The sequence below is a fragment of the Hipposideros armiger genome, unplaced genomic scaffold (genome assembly GCF_001890085.2).
Source record: "Hipposideros armiger isolate ML-2016 unplaced genomic scaffold, ASM189008v1 scaffold_105, whole genome shotgun sequence".
NCBI classification, from domain to species: domain Eukaryota; kingdom Metazoa; phylum Chordata; class Mammalia; order Chiroptera; family Hipposideridae; genus Hipposideros; species Hipposideros armiger.
In genome coordinates this window covers 2,839,102-2,855,983 of record NW_017731455.1, presented here as the reverse complement: position 1 = coordinate 2,855,983, position 16,882 = coordinate 2,839,102, and the positions used below count along the sequence as shown (strand labels likewise).

At 45.0% G+C, this 16,882-nt stretch overlaps 1 protein-coding gene and 1 long non-coding RNA gene across 42 annotated transcripts in view; one reads left to right on the top strand and one right to left on the bottom strand.

Moving 5' to 3' along the window:
• The window catches only part of TCF7L2 (transcription factor 7 like 2), a 215,443-nt gene that overhangs the window by 197,051 nt on the left and 1,510 nt on the right, over positions 1-16,882 (bottom strand). For 24 of the 41 annotated variants that reach the window (XM_019646606.1, XM_019646628.1, XM_019646595.1 and 21 more), the window contains exon 4: positions 4,953-5,021. The exons of the other annotated variants lie outside the window; for them this stretch is intronic. In XM_019646606.1, the coding sequence (XP_019502151.1) occupies positions 4,953-5,021 (69 nt within the window). The remainder of the gene's footprint in view (positions 1-4,952; positions 5,022-16,882) is intronic. 41 annotated transcript variants of the gene reach the window in all.
• Positions 16,265-16,882, top strand: part of LOC109384901 (uncharacterized) — a 1,541-nt gene continuing 923 nt past the window's right edge. The window contains exons 1-2 of the long non-coding RNA XR_002124517.1: positions 16,265-16,622; positions 16,718-16,784. This is a non-coding gene — a long non-coding RNA (uncharacterized LOC109384901). The remainder of the gene's footprint in view (positions 16,623-16,717; positions 16,785-16,882) is intronic.

The following is a 16,882-nucleotide window of genomic DNA, read 5'->3' as shown; positions in this document are numbered from 1 at the left end:
AAATCTCCTTCTGGAGGGTTCTCCCACTTGGCCCAAATTTGCTCCTCAACCAAGACAGCAAATCCTCATGAAAACTGCAAGGCCAGGGAACGTGTGAGGGGACGGGGCTTAGAACACAAGAGACCTACCATCAGAAACACAAATGGGCAGAACGCCGGGAGCCCTCACAAACACCTTGGTGATATCCACTGGTGCGAACCTCTGGGTATTTTTATCACAATTACTAAGGGTCTACTTGGACAAAGAGATGGACTCCAGGCCATAACAGCTCAGGATTCTTAATTTTAAGACATGGACAAGACTAAACGTCAAGTTCACATCCAGCAGTAAGGGGCCAATATGGGGCAAGGACGCTCTCCAGTTTCTATCCTTCTCTCCTTGGCTCCAGAAAGCACCCAGGCCCTGAAGGAGGGCCCGCCGGGCCTGGAGAATCACGAAAGGTGCGTTCTAAGACCGGGGCAGAGGAAGGATAGGCTTTGGTACAGCGCAGATGGAAACTTGCAAGCCTGAGGACAAGAGGGAAAGCAACACCCACTGCAAAGTCTCTAGCACTCAGCTGTGTAAACAAATAAAATAGTCCATTTCGTCTGGATCCTCTCCTAGTTGTCTTTGCGCGCACACACAAGTGTGTGCGTGTGCGCACTCTCTCTCACACATACACACACACATAAACACACACAAACCACTTCACATCTTAAAAGAAAAACAACCAAGAAAGGTCTACTCAGTTTGTTTTTGCTGCGTGTGGAGGTTTTTTTTTTCCTAAATCACATCTGATTTGGTGTTAAAACATCAACCTTTGGCCAAAATACTCTTAAAACAAAGGCTTAATTGGTTCTGAAGTAGCCCTTCTGAAAACCAAGGGAAACATCGTCTACGGGTCTTGACCTTGATTATAACACTGCTCTTGGGGTTGGAATGATGAGTGGAAGAGTGTTCAAAGGGTTCTCTTCAGGGAGGCAACAGAGATGCCTAAACATTTATCCAGTCACCAGCACGGCATCCCTGGGAGTCATCTGCAATGTGGGTCCACCTCTGCACTCAACCTCAAAACTTCTCTCAGGTTAATGGAGATGGTGGGACGAGTTCCTAGGAGCTGGGCCAGACGTCACACCACTACGTGAAGGGGCCTGCACTGGAACTTGGGCAAAGTGGCCTCTGATCACACCTAAGATCATCTTATCTTATTGCTTGCATCACTCACATACCTAACAACCACTATGCAAGTGTGTTTCCATGACAACACCTGAAATTCAGTGTTTAGTCTCTCTTAAAAGGTCAATGCAAAACTAAGCACACACATTGCACTACGCCTGTCCAAGTCCACTCCTGTGTATGAAGAGATGTGGGTAAGAATGTTACCAGGCCCTTCTTCCTAACAGCAGAAAATTGGAAGTAACCCAAATATCCAACAACATAGGAAAAAAATGCATGCATTGTGGCATATTCCTATGTGGAATACTACACAGCCATGAAAAAGAACAAACCATTGCTACACACGGTAACAGGGATGAAACTCAGACATGATGCTGAGTGGGGCCAGATATGAAACAGTACATTACGTACAATTCCATTATTAAGAAGCTCAACAATAGACAAAACGAATCCATGGTGATCAATAAAAACTAAGTCATGGTGAGAATCTTTCTTGGAGGTGGGAGAAGCCAGATAACTAAGAAGAGAAGGGAACAAGGGAGGCCTCTGGGGAGGTGGTAATATTAATTATCAAGGGCCAGCAAACTACAGTCAGTGGGCCCAAAAATCTAGCCACTGTCTGTTTGTACAAATAAAGTTTTATTGGGACACAGCCACACCTATTCCTTTAGGTAATATTTTTGGCTGCTTTTGCATCACAATGGTAGTTTAGTAGTTGCCATACAGACTGTATGGCCCACCAAGCCTAAAACATTTACTATTTGGCCCTTTACAGAAAAAGTATTCCAACCCCATTCTATACGCTATTGATTTAGCTAATGTTTTCGTGGATTTGCCATATGTAAAAGTTTCTTCACCTCTCCACGAAAGATCTGAGTATGTGCTGTATTTACATTATACTTCAACAAAACTTTGTAAAAGTCCATAGTTAAATAACGGTCTAAAACACGCCTTTTACATTTCATTCCATTTATATTTGTGTTAATCATTTAGAGAGAATATGGTCATTTGTGTTACTTTCATCTTTGCCAAACTGAAAGGAGTTAGGAGATTGTCAAAAGTGGAAGGAGTGGCTCAGTCGGTTAAGAGCTCACTCCAGAGTTTGAGCTCTGAGCAACAGCGGTTCGAGTCCAGCCCGAGCTGAGCTGCTGAAAGGTAGCAGGATGGCTCAGCTAAAAAAAAAAAAAAAAAAAGTGGAAGGAAATCCCAACACGCCAATTGGTATTGTGTCCAAACCTGTTACAAGACCATGACATGTCTACAGGATCGCTCAGAGGCCATTCATATAAACGGTGAACTTGGCCAAGCTCTGAGATTACAGGAGGGGTGGGAAGGGAAAGGGGCATGCATCTCATGTGATACGCGGTATCATCCTACTTGGGGTTATTTTAGGATATAGCTTAGGAGAGCACCCAGCTCAGCTCATATTGAAATACAGTATTTATTAAGGTTACATACACCGTTTTAAGTTTCCAAGAAGAAAATTCTGCCCCAACCAGCATGTAGTTAAGCCTTAAAGTGGAGAACCAAGCACAGGGAAAACGTGTGCTCTACTCCACACCAAACTAGGGCCACCCTCTCCTCTAACCCCCACATCCAGGCTGAGCTGCCATGTGCCTTGGGGACAATTTTTTTGTGTCTGAGGTTTCCTCTTTTTTTCCCGTTGCTTCTTTTGTTTTGGGGTTTTTTTTGTTTGTTTGTTTGTTTGCCATTTATCCTTTGATGATCAAAACTAGAATTACAGCGAGCTGCCATTTGGCTTGGCCTCATCCTGGTCTAGCAGAGAAGGGGAAAGAATGAACACTAAAAGCATGCCGGTGCTGGGTCTCTAATAAAACGTCTCTCTGTTTGCCCACATGGGCATCCAGCCTCAGCAAATAGAAGCAGGGGAGAACAATACTACCTGTTCATGGAGGAATAGTAATGGTTTCAGTCCTCCAAACAATGAGCTCTGTAATTTACTCCATCTTCCTCCTGAGAAAGAGCTTCACATGGCCTGCACCGTGCCAGGTGGTTTGGAGAAAAGGCGAGCTGCTCAGCCTAACAAGGGACGCTTCAGCAACGGGTGTAAAGACACAACAGCTGGTCCGGTCTCGGCTGGTCTCCCAGTGACATGGCCCCAGCCAGCCTTTCCACACCAAGATAGGGATCACTATGCTATTCAAGCTCAACAATTCCCACACCCCGAGCAACAGGATTTTCCAGCACTCCTCAGAGATGTAGCAGGCCTCAGGACACTCCGTTCATCCATCTATTCATTGGGAGTTAGGGTCTGGGCATGGTCTCTAACGGAGCCGCCCCCACCCCCCAGTCAAAGCCATTTTCTGGGAGCCAGACTCACCGTGCCACTAATCAAAAGGGAGAAGGGACCACCAGGACATGCCAGCAAGATCAACTGCAGCACCCAGTTAAAGATACCAGTCTTGAAAATATGTGGGGGTGGAGGGGCAAAATCAAAGTCCCATTTCCCCCTCAAATACACACCCAGATCAGCCAGCACAACTGCAGAAGTAATGGAAAAGTTTTTAAAATAAGTTACCGTCGCCTTGAAACGAGTACAAAAGTATTAGGGAATCCACCAAATAAAAATGGCTGCCGAGTCCTAACTTTTCGCTGGTAGAATGATGTACAATGTACCTGGGGCAAACAGCTATTTGAAAGTCTTATCCAGGAAGACGCTGATTTGAAAGAGCAGAGCTACAAAGATGCAATGTGGCTTGGAGTTCCAGGTGAGGCCATATACACACACCTTACACAAGTTATCAGCAAGGGTAACTACAAGAAAGGGAACAGTGCAACAGTGTAAATCACTTACCAACAGATATGAACTTCCACAAGGAGAGAAGATCCTGGGGCTAGACTAACACCACAACGACTAGTTTCAAAAGCCTCCCTTCAAAGGGTTAAACGCTAAGACTCAAGAAATCTCAGTACCATCAGTTCTGCCATGAGGTACATCCATCCTGGCCAAGCCAGGCAAGGCCGGGCAGACAGACGAAAATCCTATTAGTCTGTCCTCCCTCCACTACTGCATTGTGTTGGCATCAGTTCAGCGCTGAGTCTATATTAGTCCATGATTTGTTTAGCCTTTGGATTTCAGAGAATGGAAGTACTACGCGAGCAGGAAACAGGACACTCATCAGAAGCTGGGATCTGTCGCCTTTCCCGTCCAGCACTGTTAGTGTCATATATCAAGAGGACCAGGAGAAATCAGCATTTCAGGACAATCAGGTCAAAACTGATATTCTTAGCACCACTTAACATGATTTTGATCCATCGGAAACAACTCGCTGGCTGTCACACAGCCTCTTCTCCCATCTCCCCCCTGACCCTTAATTCTTCCCGTTCATTTTGTCGGCTCATTTTACTCCCAATTTAAGACCCCTCCCTAAGCAAAAAACAGAAGCCAGGTTGGGTGGGGTCTGTGTGCCCATTATGCCTGAACAAGAAACTCTTCACAAAAAAACACAGGCTTCTCTTTCTTTCCATATCTTTAAATCATTTTAGCAGCATTCCTCCTGCTCTTGTTTCTTCTTTGCCTCCCACCTCCCCCAATGAATCAACCATCATCATCATCATCACCACCACCACCACCACCATCATCCTCAATCACCACCATCACCACCACCACCACCATCACCACCACCACCATCCTCCTCCTCATCCTCAATCACCATCATCATCATCATCATCATCATCATCATCATCATCTAGGTTGGGGAAAGGGGTGGAGAATAAAAGACACAAGAGACCTACATATTGACAATTCAAGCTTCAGGATCTCTTGCATTTCCTACCTGAATTGCAATCTGGTGTTCAATCGTTTTGTACGCAGAGTAATGTGTGCTCCCGGACTGAAAATGGAGCTGTAGAAAGAAACCAAATCAAAGCGTTCTGCTTATGTCACAAACTACAAGAAAACATCTTAAGCAGTTTATGAATAGCAGACAAACCTTCCTAGATTGAACTGCAGCCTTGGCATTCAATCAAGACCTGTGTATTTTTATTTGTTGCTATGGATAAGATGATCATAATAATCTAAGGTAAAGTTTAAAAAAAAACACACACCCCTATTCAATAAGCACAGAGGGAGGGGGAAAGGGACCAGGAGTGAGAATCAATGACATGAAAAGGAAAGACGGATGCCCATTAAGACATAAAGGAAGCCAGTGTGCTGAGTAGGATGCTGCAGAAAAAATTAACTGTGCTGCAAAAAGTCATCAGAATTGCAACATGTAGGCCAGAGGAAAAGATTGTGAGAGAAAGGATTATGAGAAGCCACAAGACTGCCACAAGGATACAAGCCCCCCACAGTTCTAATAACTGGGCTCTCTGCTCTCAAACGCAATTCTATTTTGGGGAAAACAAATGTATCAGGCAGAATTCAGGGGCCACCCAATGCCTTATACATTCTTTCACAATGACTAAGCTATCCGGCCCAGGACAGCTCTGTAACCCGCACTCTAGGAATCCACACTTCCCCTAAGAAGGAGCCAACCCACTGCCAAAGAGGCACCAAGTTTTCTAAACAAAGACCACCTACTCAGTGGCCCCCCGGGCGAATGCCCATCCTGCTTCACCCAGGCCCTCCACAGTGGAAGGCTGAAGTCTCTCCTGGGCCTTTCTCTCTGAAGCCCTGCATACACATCCCCCATCAAAGAAGTGGGATCCCCAAACAAAAAGGAATACCAAGATTCCTCACCAAATTCTTCTTTTCCCAAATAACACTTGTTAATTTGGGGATCCTACCCATGGAGAAAACAAACACCATCTGCTGCTTCATTTTATAAACAATCCAACAATCACTAAAGGATCTCAACAATATCTGAAAATGCATTTTAATTTTCCATTTACAAACAAATGACGAAGACTCAAATGGGCGTAAGAAATCGCTGTCCATTCCCCTCATAGCAACAGGCCAATCAGCTGCGTTTCCAAACACAGATCAGTATTATTATAACAAACTATCTCTATCACGACTACTATACCACTACCATTACCAGAGCACTTCTGTAGAGCAAGGCATAACCTAGCCTGCAAGAGTTTTAGACCCAATTATTTCACATCTCACTCCCTGCCAGAAAAATTAGTCAGTCCACACAGGTTTTTATAAAAAGAAAAGGGAGGGGTAGGGGGAGAAACCCCCATCAGAACTTTTGAAGCAGCTCCAAATAAATACAACACGGTAGTAATCGAATTTTTAAAAACTGTCTAAACCCATGTTGTTGCTCATGGGGTAAAGCTGTTAAGTCCACATTTTCGGATACAGTGGGTTTGGGGATTATTTTATCTGTTCCAAATAAACAAAAACACTACCGGTATATATGTTGAGTCTGCTTGCCCCAAAACAAAATATTAGACAAAGCTAATAGGAGGCACAACACAGGTGGGCCAAAAAAAGTATTCCTTCGCCTGTCAAAGCAGAAGAAATAAACCACACTCCCTAAAACAGGCAAAGACAAACGCTGAGCAATTGAAGACACTGCACCCCTCCTCCCCCCACCACACACACACACACACACACACACACACACACACACACACACACACACACACACACACACACACTGAGGAGCAGGTCATCTAAAGGGAATCACTGAGAAAGAAGGATGAATTTGTACCCGTTGCCCCCTGTCCTTTTTGTGAAAACTGCCAGTCAGCGAGCGGAGATTGCACTAATTACTGTGACAATTCTGCATCGTGTTAAAACAACTTTTGTGCGAGGGACAGGTTCCTCTGCGAGTTTGGAATTCTTGGCCAGAGAGCAGCTCTTGTCTGAGAAGGGGGGGGGTGCCCGTTTAAGTACAGGAGGCAACACTAACAATGTGTCCCCCTTTTCAGCCGGTTTTATTCTCCTCACTTCCAACTGCCTGATTCAGAGCTTAATGGAAACTTGTCCAAGCTTTGCTTCCCACAGATCCTGCGGAGCCCTAGGCAATCTGTACTCAGGGTAACCACAGGAATCTTATATTGTCAATTAAAATCGAATGGACACCTGATAACTAAGTATAGGTCGTGGAAACAAAATTTCACATAATCACAGCCTTATGAATACATTAATGAAACTGTGGCTAATCCAAATTCAATTTTCACTTGTCGGATTCCAGTCTTAATCCTGGTGTTCATCACCACCCAAACAACAACAGAACCTGGAGAGAAGGCTGCAATTAAAACAGCAAAGATGCAGCTGCAAGGTCCTGAAGAATCTAGTAGGACAGAGTTAATTTAACCTTCACACACACCATCCTAATGCCCCCAAGCAATGTCACTTCCTTCCTCAGGTGTCCAGCTACACAGAACCTCGACCAGCTCAGAAATACCCACAGCACCAGCTCCCATCAGGACTTTAAGCCCAGCCAGTAACCACTGTGTTGGGAGGGATTCTGAGCTCCACTTCCCCCAGCTACAGCGACGAAGTCTTCACAATTTTCTTGTTTCTCCTTGGGGCTTCCACCCCCTCTTTTCCCAAATACTCTTTCCTAAAACACACTTTAAACTGCTTTTTTCCTTCCCTGTAAAACACAAAGATGCCTTGTTTGTTAGCGTCTAGCTTTTAAAGACAAAGATAAAACACAAGGACCCTGTACAAACTTGACATTCTAAACTGGCACAATAACGTATTTCCATCTCTGTCAAAAGCTATAAGGAAGGAGAGAATAAGAGATGGTTGGCCCAAGAGGAGAGGGCTATCTAACGCTTATCCAAGGCTTATCCGAGTTTATGAACCATGTTCCCACAATCCTCAACTCTTGGGACTGCCCTACTCTGGGTCACCTGCAGCACTCCACGTCACTTCCTCATCCAGCAGCTGTTGCTGTTATAACTGGACGTGCAACACGCCTTCCTCTGACATGGTCCCTCCCTCCCAGGGGTATCCCTCCCTCCCAGGGGTGTCCAGGAACCAAATGAGAACTCCAAGGTACTTTCCATTTAATTCCTTCCTGTGAAACTCCCAACAAAATAAACCTTCCCTTCCTTTGCGCTTGTTTACAGTGGCCAAGCCTACCCCCAAATTCCAACACCCCCAGGTGATCTGGCCCTCACTGGGCCCCAGGAAGAACCATGAAGATGGGACTGCTCAGCACAGACTTGCACAATTCTCCAGCTAGTGAAACGCCAACACGTTATGCTTAACCGCTTCCCTTGTTATTAGGCTATCTTAATTTCTCTTGCTTTATTTCTAATCACTATTACTGGCCCTAAATCTGAGATCGCAGATACAAGACATCAGAGATTTCCAGAGATGGGAGGAAAGACACCCGGCTTTTACAACCAGTGAGAAATCATCCTGAAAGGCGAATAAAAATATTGAAACCCTACGTTGGTTTTTCCAGCACTAAGTGAACTTCCAATGTGATGAAGATTCATTTTTTATGCCTATTCATTCTACTAAATTGGGAAGAGGTAGAGCATTTGCATTATTTTCAGCTCTACGAATCACCTGGCTTTCTCTTTCATTAAAATAAATAAATAAATAAATCCAGATTCATTTCCTAAAAGGTTTTGGTTTGGGTTTTGTTTGTTTGTTTTTTGTGGGGGGGGGATGGGGGAGTGTTCCACTTTCCTTTCTACCCTATAGCTACCACCATGAGCCACTCAAAGTGTGATTTCCATGCCATTCGCTTAAGACAAATTCTTTTTTTTTTTTAAGTTATCTAAAACTTTTTCTTAGGTCATCAGTCATTTTCAGGACAGGACCAGCAGCCCTAGTCCTATGTTGGGAGCCTCTGATACTTAATGGGAAGTAATCCTCTGCCCAGGACTTTTTTTAAAAAAAAACTGTCAAGGGGCCTCTGACTTCCACTGGGAAAGCAACACCAGCACTGACTGGTAGGTATGTGGGCTTCAAGATTCCCGCAAAGATCTAGACACCCAACATTTCCACCGCCCTAAAACAACAACTCAAACAAAGGCAGCCCCTTTTCACTTCCTGGCACTCTTCAGAAATCCTGCTGCCAACAAAACGCACGCCTTTCCACTCCAGGACAACCTCTCCGACGGTCTCCATGTTCCATCGAAAGTCTCTTTACCCTCATTAATTTCTTTCTTTTTTTTTTTTCCTTTTCTTTTCCTCAACCTGAAACCATCAGCTATGAGTCAGAGAGCGATCATTAACTTTTACAGCTTCCACACGCATCCACCTACTCACATTTGGGGAAAGAAGTATTGACTTGCAACATTGCCTGAGACCAAAATCCTCTAAGAAGAAAAAAAGGGGAAGAAATTGCTTCAAGAAAGTTACATCTGTAGGTCTATGGGGGGATGCTACAGTCAATGTTTTTCCACTTTGTGCTGCAATCTCTTGCAAAATAAATTTTAAAAAAAAATGTTGAAGTTGAACTTGGTTATAGTGATCAGCACTTCTGGGTTGATTTTTGAGGAAAAAAACTAGATGATTTTCCTTTAGACATCAAAACATAAAGTTCTTAAACTGGGGGGAAGGGGGGGGTGCAGGGAGGGGATATAAAATGAATCAAGTTGCCTGCTCTCCTACAAAACACGTGGGCTCAAGTGCTGAGACATGTTCCTAACACAGCATTTTCATTAAAAGTTGCTACACTAACACTCTTAAAATGATGCCCCATCATTACTCCACTTAGCAGTCACAACGCTGCAACTCATAACGAATTAATTTGCATTAATGTGGGTTTTATGTGTCCTTCCCTGGGTCTGCCATTGTGATTCCGGCTTAATAAAACTGACACGACAATAACATAGTGCCTTTTATGGCACTTTCTAAAATAAACCATCCCACCCCAAGACCCACACAAATCCCCTCGATTTTTTAAGCATTTTTAACTAATATATTTAGTCCATCATAATTGGCCCAGCACGCAGGAACCTAGTTATCTTCTCTGTAAATATTTATAGCATCACTCTTGCCCATTCATTCTGCATTTTCTTAGAGAATCTCACTGTAGCCTACATCTGCAATTCATTGACTTTACAATTTACCACATGTTGGGATGGGACAGGTCTTAGCTCCATTTGAATCACTACACAAATATGCAAGTGATTTATCGGTTTCAAACTGAAGACTGCGAGAGAGGACTCCACTTTTCCTGAACATTACTTCTTCTGGCCGACCATGAACAATTACAGTTCGTACTAATTAAGCTCTGTAAATGTGCTGTGCCCTGCTAATGCCTACCAGGCCTCAAATTTATTTTCATGATGCCAAACTTCAGCGAGCAATGTTAACTCCTTCAGAGCTGATCCCACTAAGAGCCATTCCGTCCCCTGTAGACCCAACTGGTTGGGGCTCCTTCACGTCAAAAAAAAAGAATAAAATATATCGGGCTGAATCACCAGCCTGAAATCAGATGTGCCTAAGGAAGGAAAAGCTATCCTGGGAAAACCGAAGAACACCAGGGCTGATAACCCATTCAAAGATCCCACAGCCTCATCTTTGTAATGAGCTGTTAAGGGATTCCTATCTGTCCCTGAGGGCTAGTAAGTTTCTGCATTCCATTGATTAGAAAATAAAACCTTTCAGGCTAGGTCTTTAAGTTTGGGTTGGATGGAGGGAAGGACCCAGCCAGAAATGACCGAGCCATCAGCCCCCCTCCACAGCTTCCCACACACCTCGGAACCCCACACTCTTTTAGCATGTGGTCAGCTTGTAACACACACACACACACACACACACACACACACACAAATGGCCCACTTTTCAAAAATAAATTAACATCGGTGAAATAATTGGCCTTCTCTCTCTCACACATCAGGGTCTGGACCACAAACGCCCCGCCCCCAGATCCTCACTAACTGATACGAAACATGGCTCTGGCTGGATGGAGCACTTCGGGCGAGGACTGGATGGGAACCTGCCTTTCTGAGCAATTCAGGTTTGAACAGCATCTGTCCCCATGCACTTTCACCTCTCCTAAGCAACTTCCAATCCCCAATTTCAATCAGTCACCCCCTCTCAAGCCCAAATCTTTGTCCCACCTGTCTATACTTTTCTAACCTTTCTCAGTCAAGCATTTTTTCGGCCTCCCTGGTGAGTTTTCTGTGCTTCCTCCCCAAGACTACCTGTGCACTTTTCCGAAATGAGTGGCCTTCCTGTGCCCAACATAAACCTGGATTTTTTCTTCTCCTATATTAATTTCTTTTAATCGACTCTCTTCTCCCTCCCTTTTTTTTAAAAAAGTCTCCCATTAAAGAGTACACTATGCAACGTGTGTATTTTCCCTTCCAGCTCAGTGGAACATCATATAAATTAAAGAGCAGTCTCCCGTATCAGGTTTCTTTAAGTATTCTGGGAAATATGCACAATATAGGCAACACAGTCTTAAAAAAAAAAAAAAAGGAGAAGAAAGAAAACAGAAAGAAAAGGGAGAAACCAGAAGAAAAGGAAAAAGATGCAAACACCTAGAGCAACTTTGCTTTTGAAAAGGGCATTTGTGCAGAGCCCCCACTGAATTTCCCTCCCTGAAAATTCTCTTTATAAATGTGTATAACAATAGCCTAGAGGGAAAGTAAAAGTCAGCTGCTGAAGGAGGGGATGGCTGCCTGGTAAGCTCAGATTGCAGGGGTGGGGGTCAGAGCAGAGGGGAGGGCAGCATTTGCGATGGGCTTCCCCCCCCCATCTCATTGCTTATAATTAGTGAGAGAAATTTGAGCTACTGCCAATGTCTGTGGACCTTGAATATTATAAGGCCAACGTGGCGTCAAATATCTTAACATTCATAAGTGTTATGGGCTGTAAATAAAGCCTGTGGATTTATGACCCGGTGGCGCTTGCCAGCAATGGACTGGGGCACATTTCTTTCAGCAGACCTGTCGAGGTGCAAGTTTGCCTTTGGTTGTAAAATTAACCATTTCCTTCACAAATGTGCTCAATTATAAGTCAGAGTTGAAGATTTACTTACACGGTTGCCAAGAGTCACTCCCAGAAGAAACTCAGATGGCCACATCATAACCCTCTTCAAAAAGAAAAGCATCAAGAATTTGATTCACCCTTCCTCTGCAAAACTTCTGTACTGTGTCACCTCAAAACAGTTACAAATGCGGTTCGAGATATTATCTAATTCCACTTACCAAGACTAAAAAGCTTACAACCTACTTCCCTGGAAAGTGCTTATTTATTTGGCAACTCCATGGATTTTAAAAAAAAAAAAAAGGCGTAAATCACTCCTTGCCTGAAGTCTCTTCCCTTCCCCCAATCAATATGTCATCTACTTCCTGTGTAGGAGAGGGCCTTTGCTAAATCCAGGTTGTCTCATACTTAACTGCCAATAAACCAACTTCCACATAACTTCCAGACAGCTGGGGAAAAGGTCCTCGGGGGTTTTAGTCATGGTCCAGAAACACGCGTCCGCACAAAAATTTGCAGCTGTCCTTTCTCTCCAGTGCATTTTTAATGTGATTCGGGGCCCCTGTTGTGAAACATCTGACAAAATGTGAAATCCTCTTAGATACCTCCTACTTTACCCACTGTGCATGTGTAAGAGAAGTTGCCCGAGATTTCTCAACCAAGAACTCGAGGCACTTTTTGTAGGCACACAGGCACCTCGTGGGATGGAAGAAGGCATTGAAAACCTGGAAAGATGTCTACTGACATCTTTAAAAGCACAGCCTCTAGTACCACTATTAAAATCCAAGTTTTCTAAAGCAAATATTTTTGTAATGGCGTGCAGAACTGCAGTTCCTACATGCGCTGCTCACAAGCACTGCATTCTTGATCTGCCAACCCCCGGAAACCTTCCTGTAACTTTTTCGCAGCTTGCTAAGAAACAGAAAGCTAACCAGCTTCCAGCAGGGACTCTAAATGAAACCCATATCAGTAAAATTCAAATCAACGAGGAAAACTCCTAAGCGAGACCCGGGATTGTCTTCCTCCAAATCTTTCCTCAATCAGGTAGGGGGCATCAGTGAAAGCTACTTCCTTTTAGCCGTCAAAAGTTTCCAAAAACACTTCTTCCAGAGAAGCACTTCAGGCTCCCAACTGCTTAATAGTTTGTTTCTGGCGTTTCAGAAAGCTTTAAATTCAACAAACGGCAAAGCGCTGGCGTATTAAATTTATAATCATTAAAATATGACTTACTGGGTGAATGTTGAACCCATAATCCATACTGCAGACATTAAACCCCAACCTATAAAGATTAGTCCAGAATTAATACTGTTGCAGTGAGATTGAAATCTAAACATGTTCGCCATAAATATTTCTGAAGGAGATGAAAAACAATTAGCATAAATACCAAAGAAGGGCAAGAACACCTGTTCTTTTTCAGGGCGATAAGCATTTTATTGTTCTCTATTTAAAATGTAATGACCTGTGTAATTACAGTAATATTACATTGTTATGGAGGGGCTTGGAATGTCACACTTTGAAAAGTGTTGTCAAAACAATGGGGGGGTGGGAGGACAACAGGGAAGGACCACCATTAACCCTTCACACTCCGAGGTCTAAATCTTTTGTATTCGAAAGGATTATGCTGTTTGAGTGAGAAGAAAACATCCATTTTTCACAAGGCAGAAAGAAAAGTTGCCCGGCTAAATAAAACCCCAGTGAATAGGCCCCTCTTGGTTTCCTTTAAACGCTGGATTCCAAGTTCAAAAATGAATTCAAGATGCTGCATATTTATTTGTTCAAACTAGTAGCAAACAGCTCAGTTGAAAAGCAAATAACTTGGGATAAAAGATGCAAGAACTCTCATAATCAAGTCCTAAAAAAGTAATTTCAAACCTAACTGGAATTTTGACCACCATCTCCCCATTTCTCATTTGGCAGGAGGGGAAAAGAAATGTAACACTACTTTTTCCTATCAACTTTAATATGGTAACAGTATTCTTATCTTCTACGTACAAATGTTACCACAATTCTAATATTTGCAGTTCTATCACTTCCCATCTATTTCACTTGACCTCTCTCTCTTTAATGCATTTTGGTATTCGAATCTGTCTTTTAAAAAGCTGTTCCTATTACTCTATCAAAGACGAAATTAATGTTATGCAGAAATCTTTGTCAATTTAAAATAAAATTATTACTATCAAGCTTTATGGTATCTTCAGCAATTAAAGCATTATTCTTGAGATAATGTATTATTCATCATAAGCCGATTTAATGATACTCCTTAATTCTTTACATTCTTATACAGAAAAGCAGAAATCAGGGATTGAAAAGAGTTGGCTTCTTCAAGGATGCAGCTGCTTACAGGTACACTCATAAGTAACAGAAAATGTAGCAAAAATACCACCACCAAGGAGGGTCTGGAAAAGAATAAAGCACACAGCTAATTTGTCTTTACACCTTGCCCTCCAAAATACCCTCTAGGAAGCACTAAGAATTTCAGATGAGCATGAAAAGCCCGCTGTCTTGCCTATAGATTCCTCCGGCAGCTGTATCAAATCTGGAATTGCAAGCTGGCCCCTCTGATGGAAGACGTCAGGAGTGACACACAACAGCCTCTCGTCCTCATTTCCATGGCTCTGCTGCCCGGCCTAAATAAATAACTTTAATTTTGGAGCACATAATCTAACCCAGGTAACAGATAGGAAGGCGGAAGGGGCAGTGCACACAAAGATGTCTGTTGGTGTTTGACATGCAAATATGAAAACTGCCTACTGAGTTCAGAAATGTCTTCTCAGACTCAATCTGATGTCACAGCACAAGGCCACCCGCTAAGTCCACAATTAAAATAACTAGACGCCCTCTACTCCTATAATGCCGACAAAGGGAACCGATGGTTGGGAGCCTTCCTTTACGCACCGGGAAGTCAGTTATTTGCCTCTAACAATTTCCCCGTTTCCTAATTACAGCACAACACAACTGCTCAAGTTTTTGGAGATAGTATGGCGAGACAGCCGGCGGTCACAAACAGGGATTTTGCAGAGTCAAGACAGCCAGCAAGCCCGCCATCACAGCTCAATATTCAGATGGCCTTTCAGATGGCCAAGTGGATTTTAAAATAATACCAGGGAGGCTTCCATCGTAGGGGGAGGGGATGAGAGTAAGAAATTCTCATGGTTACTTTGGAATGTTGCTTGGTCGGGTTTTGTGAGTACACAAACCCTCGGGTTGCGAGCCGAACGCTCCCGGTTTAAGATGCCCACAAGCTCCCAAGAAAAATACAACGTAGCCGGACTGTGCTTCCCCCCACAGCCCGGCCCCTGCAGCCTGAAAGAGCTGGCCCTGCAGGGAGGTCAGGCTTGCAACGCTCTCTCAGCTTCCCAAGCATGCAGAAGCCTGGGCGCAGGGGAGGGGGGAATAATTATTTCTCATTCCTAGCCATAAAAAATGACCGGTCTAGCATGCCCTTGCCATTTTTGCAGGGGCCCAAAAACAAGTCAAACCTGATGGTTAATATTTTAATACTTAAAAACACTTGTAGATCTGATCGACTCCCGACTGGCAAGCCCTCGGCCATTAGCACCGATTCCACGGCTGCTGAACAGTGGGTGCATTATTTCAAATTGCTATCTCAAGTTACCGAAAAAGAAAATACAAAAGTAGTGTGTGTGTAAATAAGGGGTAGGGGGTCCAAACTAGAGAAGGTGCAAATGACAATTCCGGGAAACCAGGCACAAACGGCAAGAGATTGCCTCTAGAGATTCACAATCCAAGCATTTTAGAGAGTGGGGGGAAGGGGTTCAGGACGAGGGCAGGGGGCAGAGGCCGGTCCAGGAAGGGGATGAGCCTTCTTAACAAATGTCAAGGGTGGGCGCGGGACGCACGCTGCGAGAAGCGCCCCAGGAGCTTGGCACCCAGCGCTGACCTGGGCCCCCCCCAAAGTTGGGAGGCCCACGATCAGCAGCCCACTCCCTTGAAGGAGAGGCGTCCTTGGCCTCCCTCGCACTCTGCACCCCTTTTGGCCCGCACAGCGTGGTCTCTGGCCCCTCACAGCCCACGGAGGGCCTTCTCGAGAGCTGGTGAGCGCAGACCCCGCTCTAAGCCCCAAGGCACCAAAATTCCCTAGAAATACATCGAGTCCGCTCGAAGGAGGCCATCCCGGCCGCCCACAAACCAAGAACCCTGGCCACAGGGGCCTTCCCACCCCGCGCGGCCCAGGAGAGCCCGCAGCCAGCGGCGGGGCGGTCGAGCCCGCCACAGCGCCCAGGGTGCCCGCGGCCCTGCGGGGTAGCCCAAGGAGAGGAAGCCCAGAGCCCGCAAGTTTGCAGTGCGACCAGTCTGCCAAGCGTGACCTTCCAGGGCCAAGGGGGAGGAGGGCTGAGAGCTGGCGATCACCACTAGAAAGCTAAACAAATAACCGGCCGAGAGAGAAAGCCGAGGCGCTTCTCCAGGGCCCCGGGCTCCGCGCGCGCGCGCGCTCGCTCGCTCGTTTTCCATCCCAACGCCTGGAGGAAAATCCACTGTCTACCCCGCGCGTCCGGCGCAGCCCCGGTCCCTGAGTTCCCGGGCAGCGGCAGCCAAGGGGTTAACCGGGGAAAGCCCAAGACGCCACAGAAGAGGGAAGGAAGAGGGAGAGAGAGAAAAGAAAGAGCCACACAGTCATCTTCCCAGGGTGAAGAAACAAACACCACCACCAAGGGGGAGGGGGCCATCAGAGCGCAAAAAAAAAAAAAAAAGTTCTTCTGATTGTTTTCCCCCCCAACAAAGCCCTGCTTGGAAAGAAAGCTCTCCCCAACATCACAAGGCAGCAAACTGAAAGCAAGAACATGGCGAAGTACAAACAAATCCAGTCCACAAAAGGCAGAAAAGTTTGGAGAGTTTCGGGCGGCCTGGGCCCCGAGCGGGGGAGGGGAGGCGGGGAGGGGAGAGGCG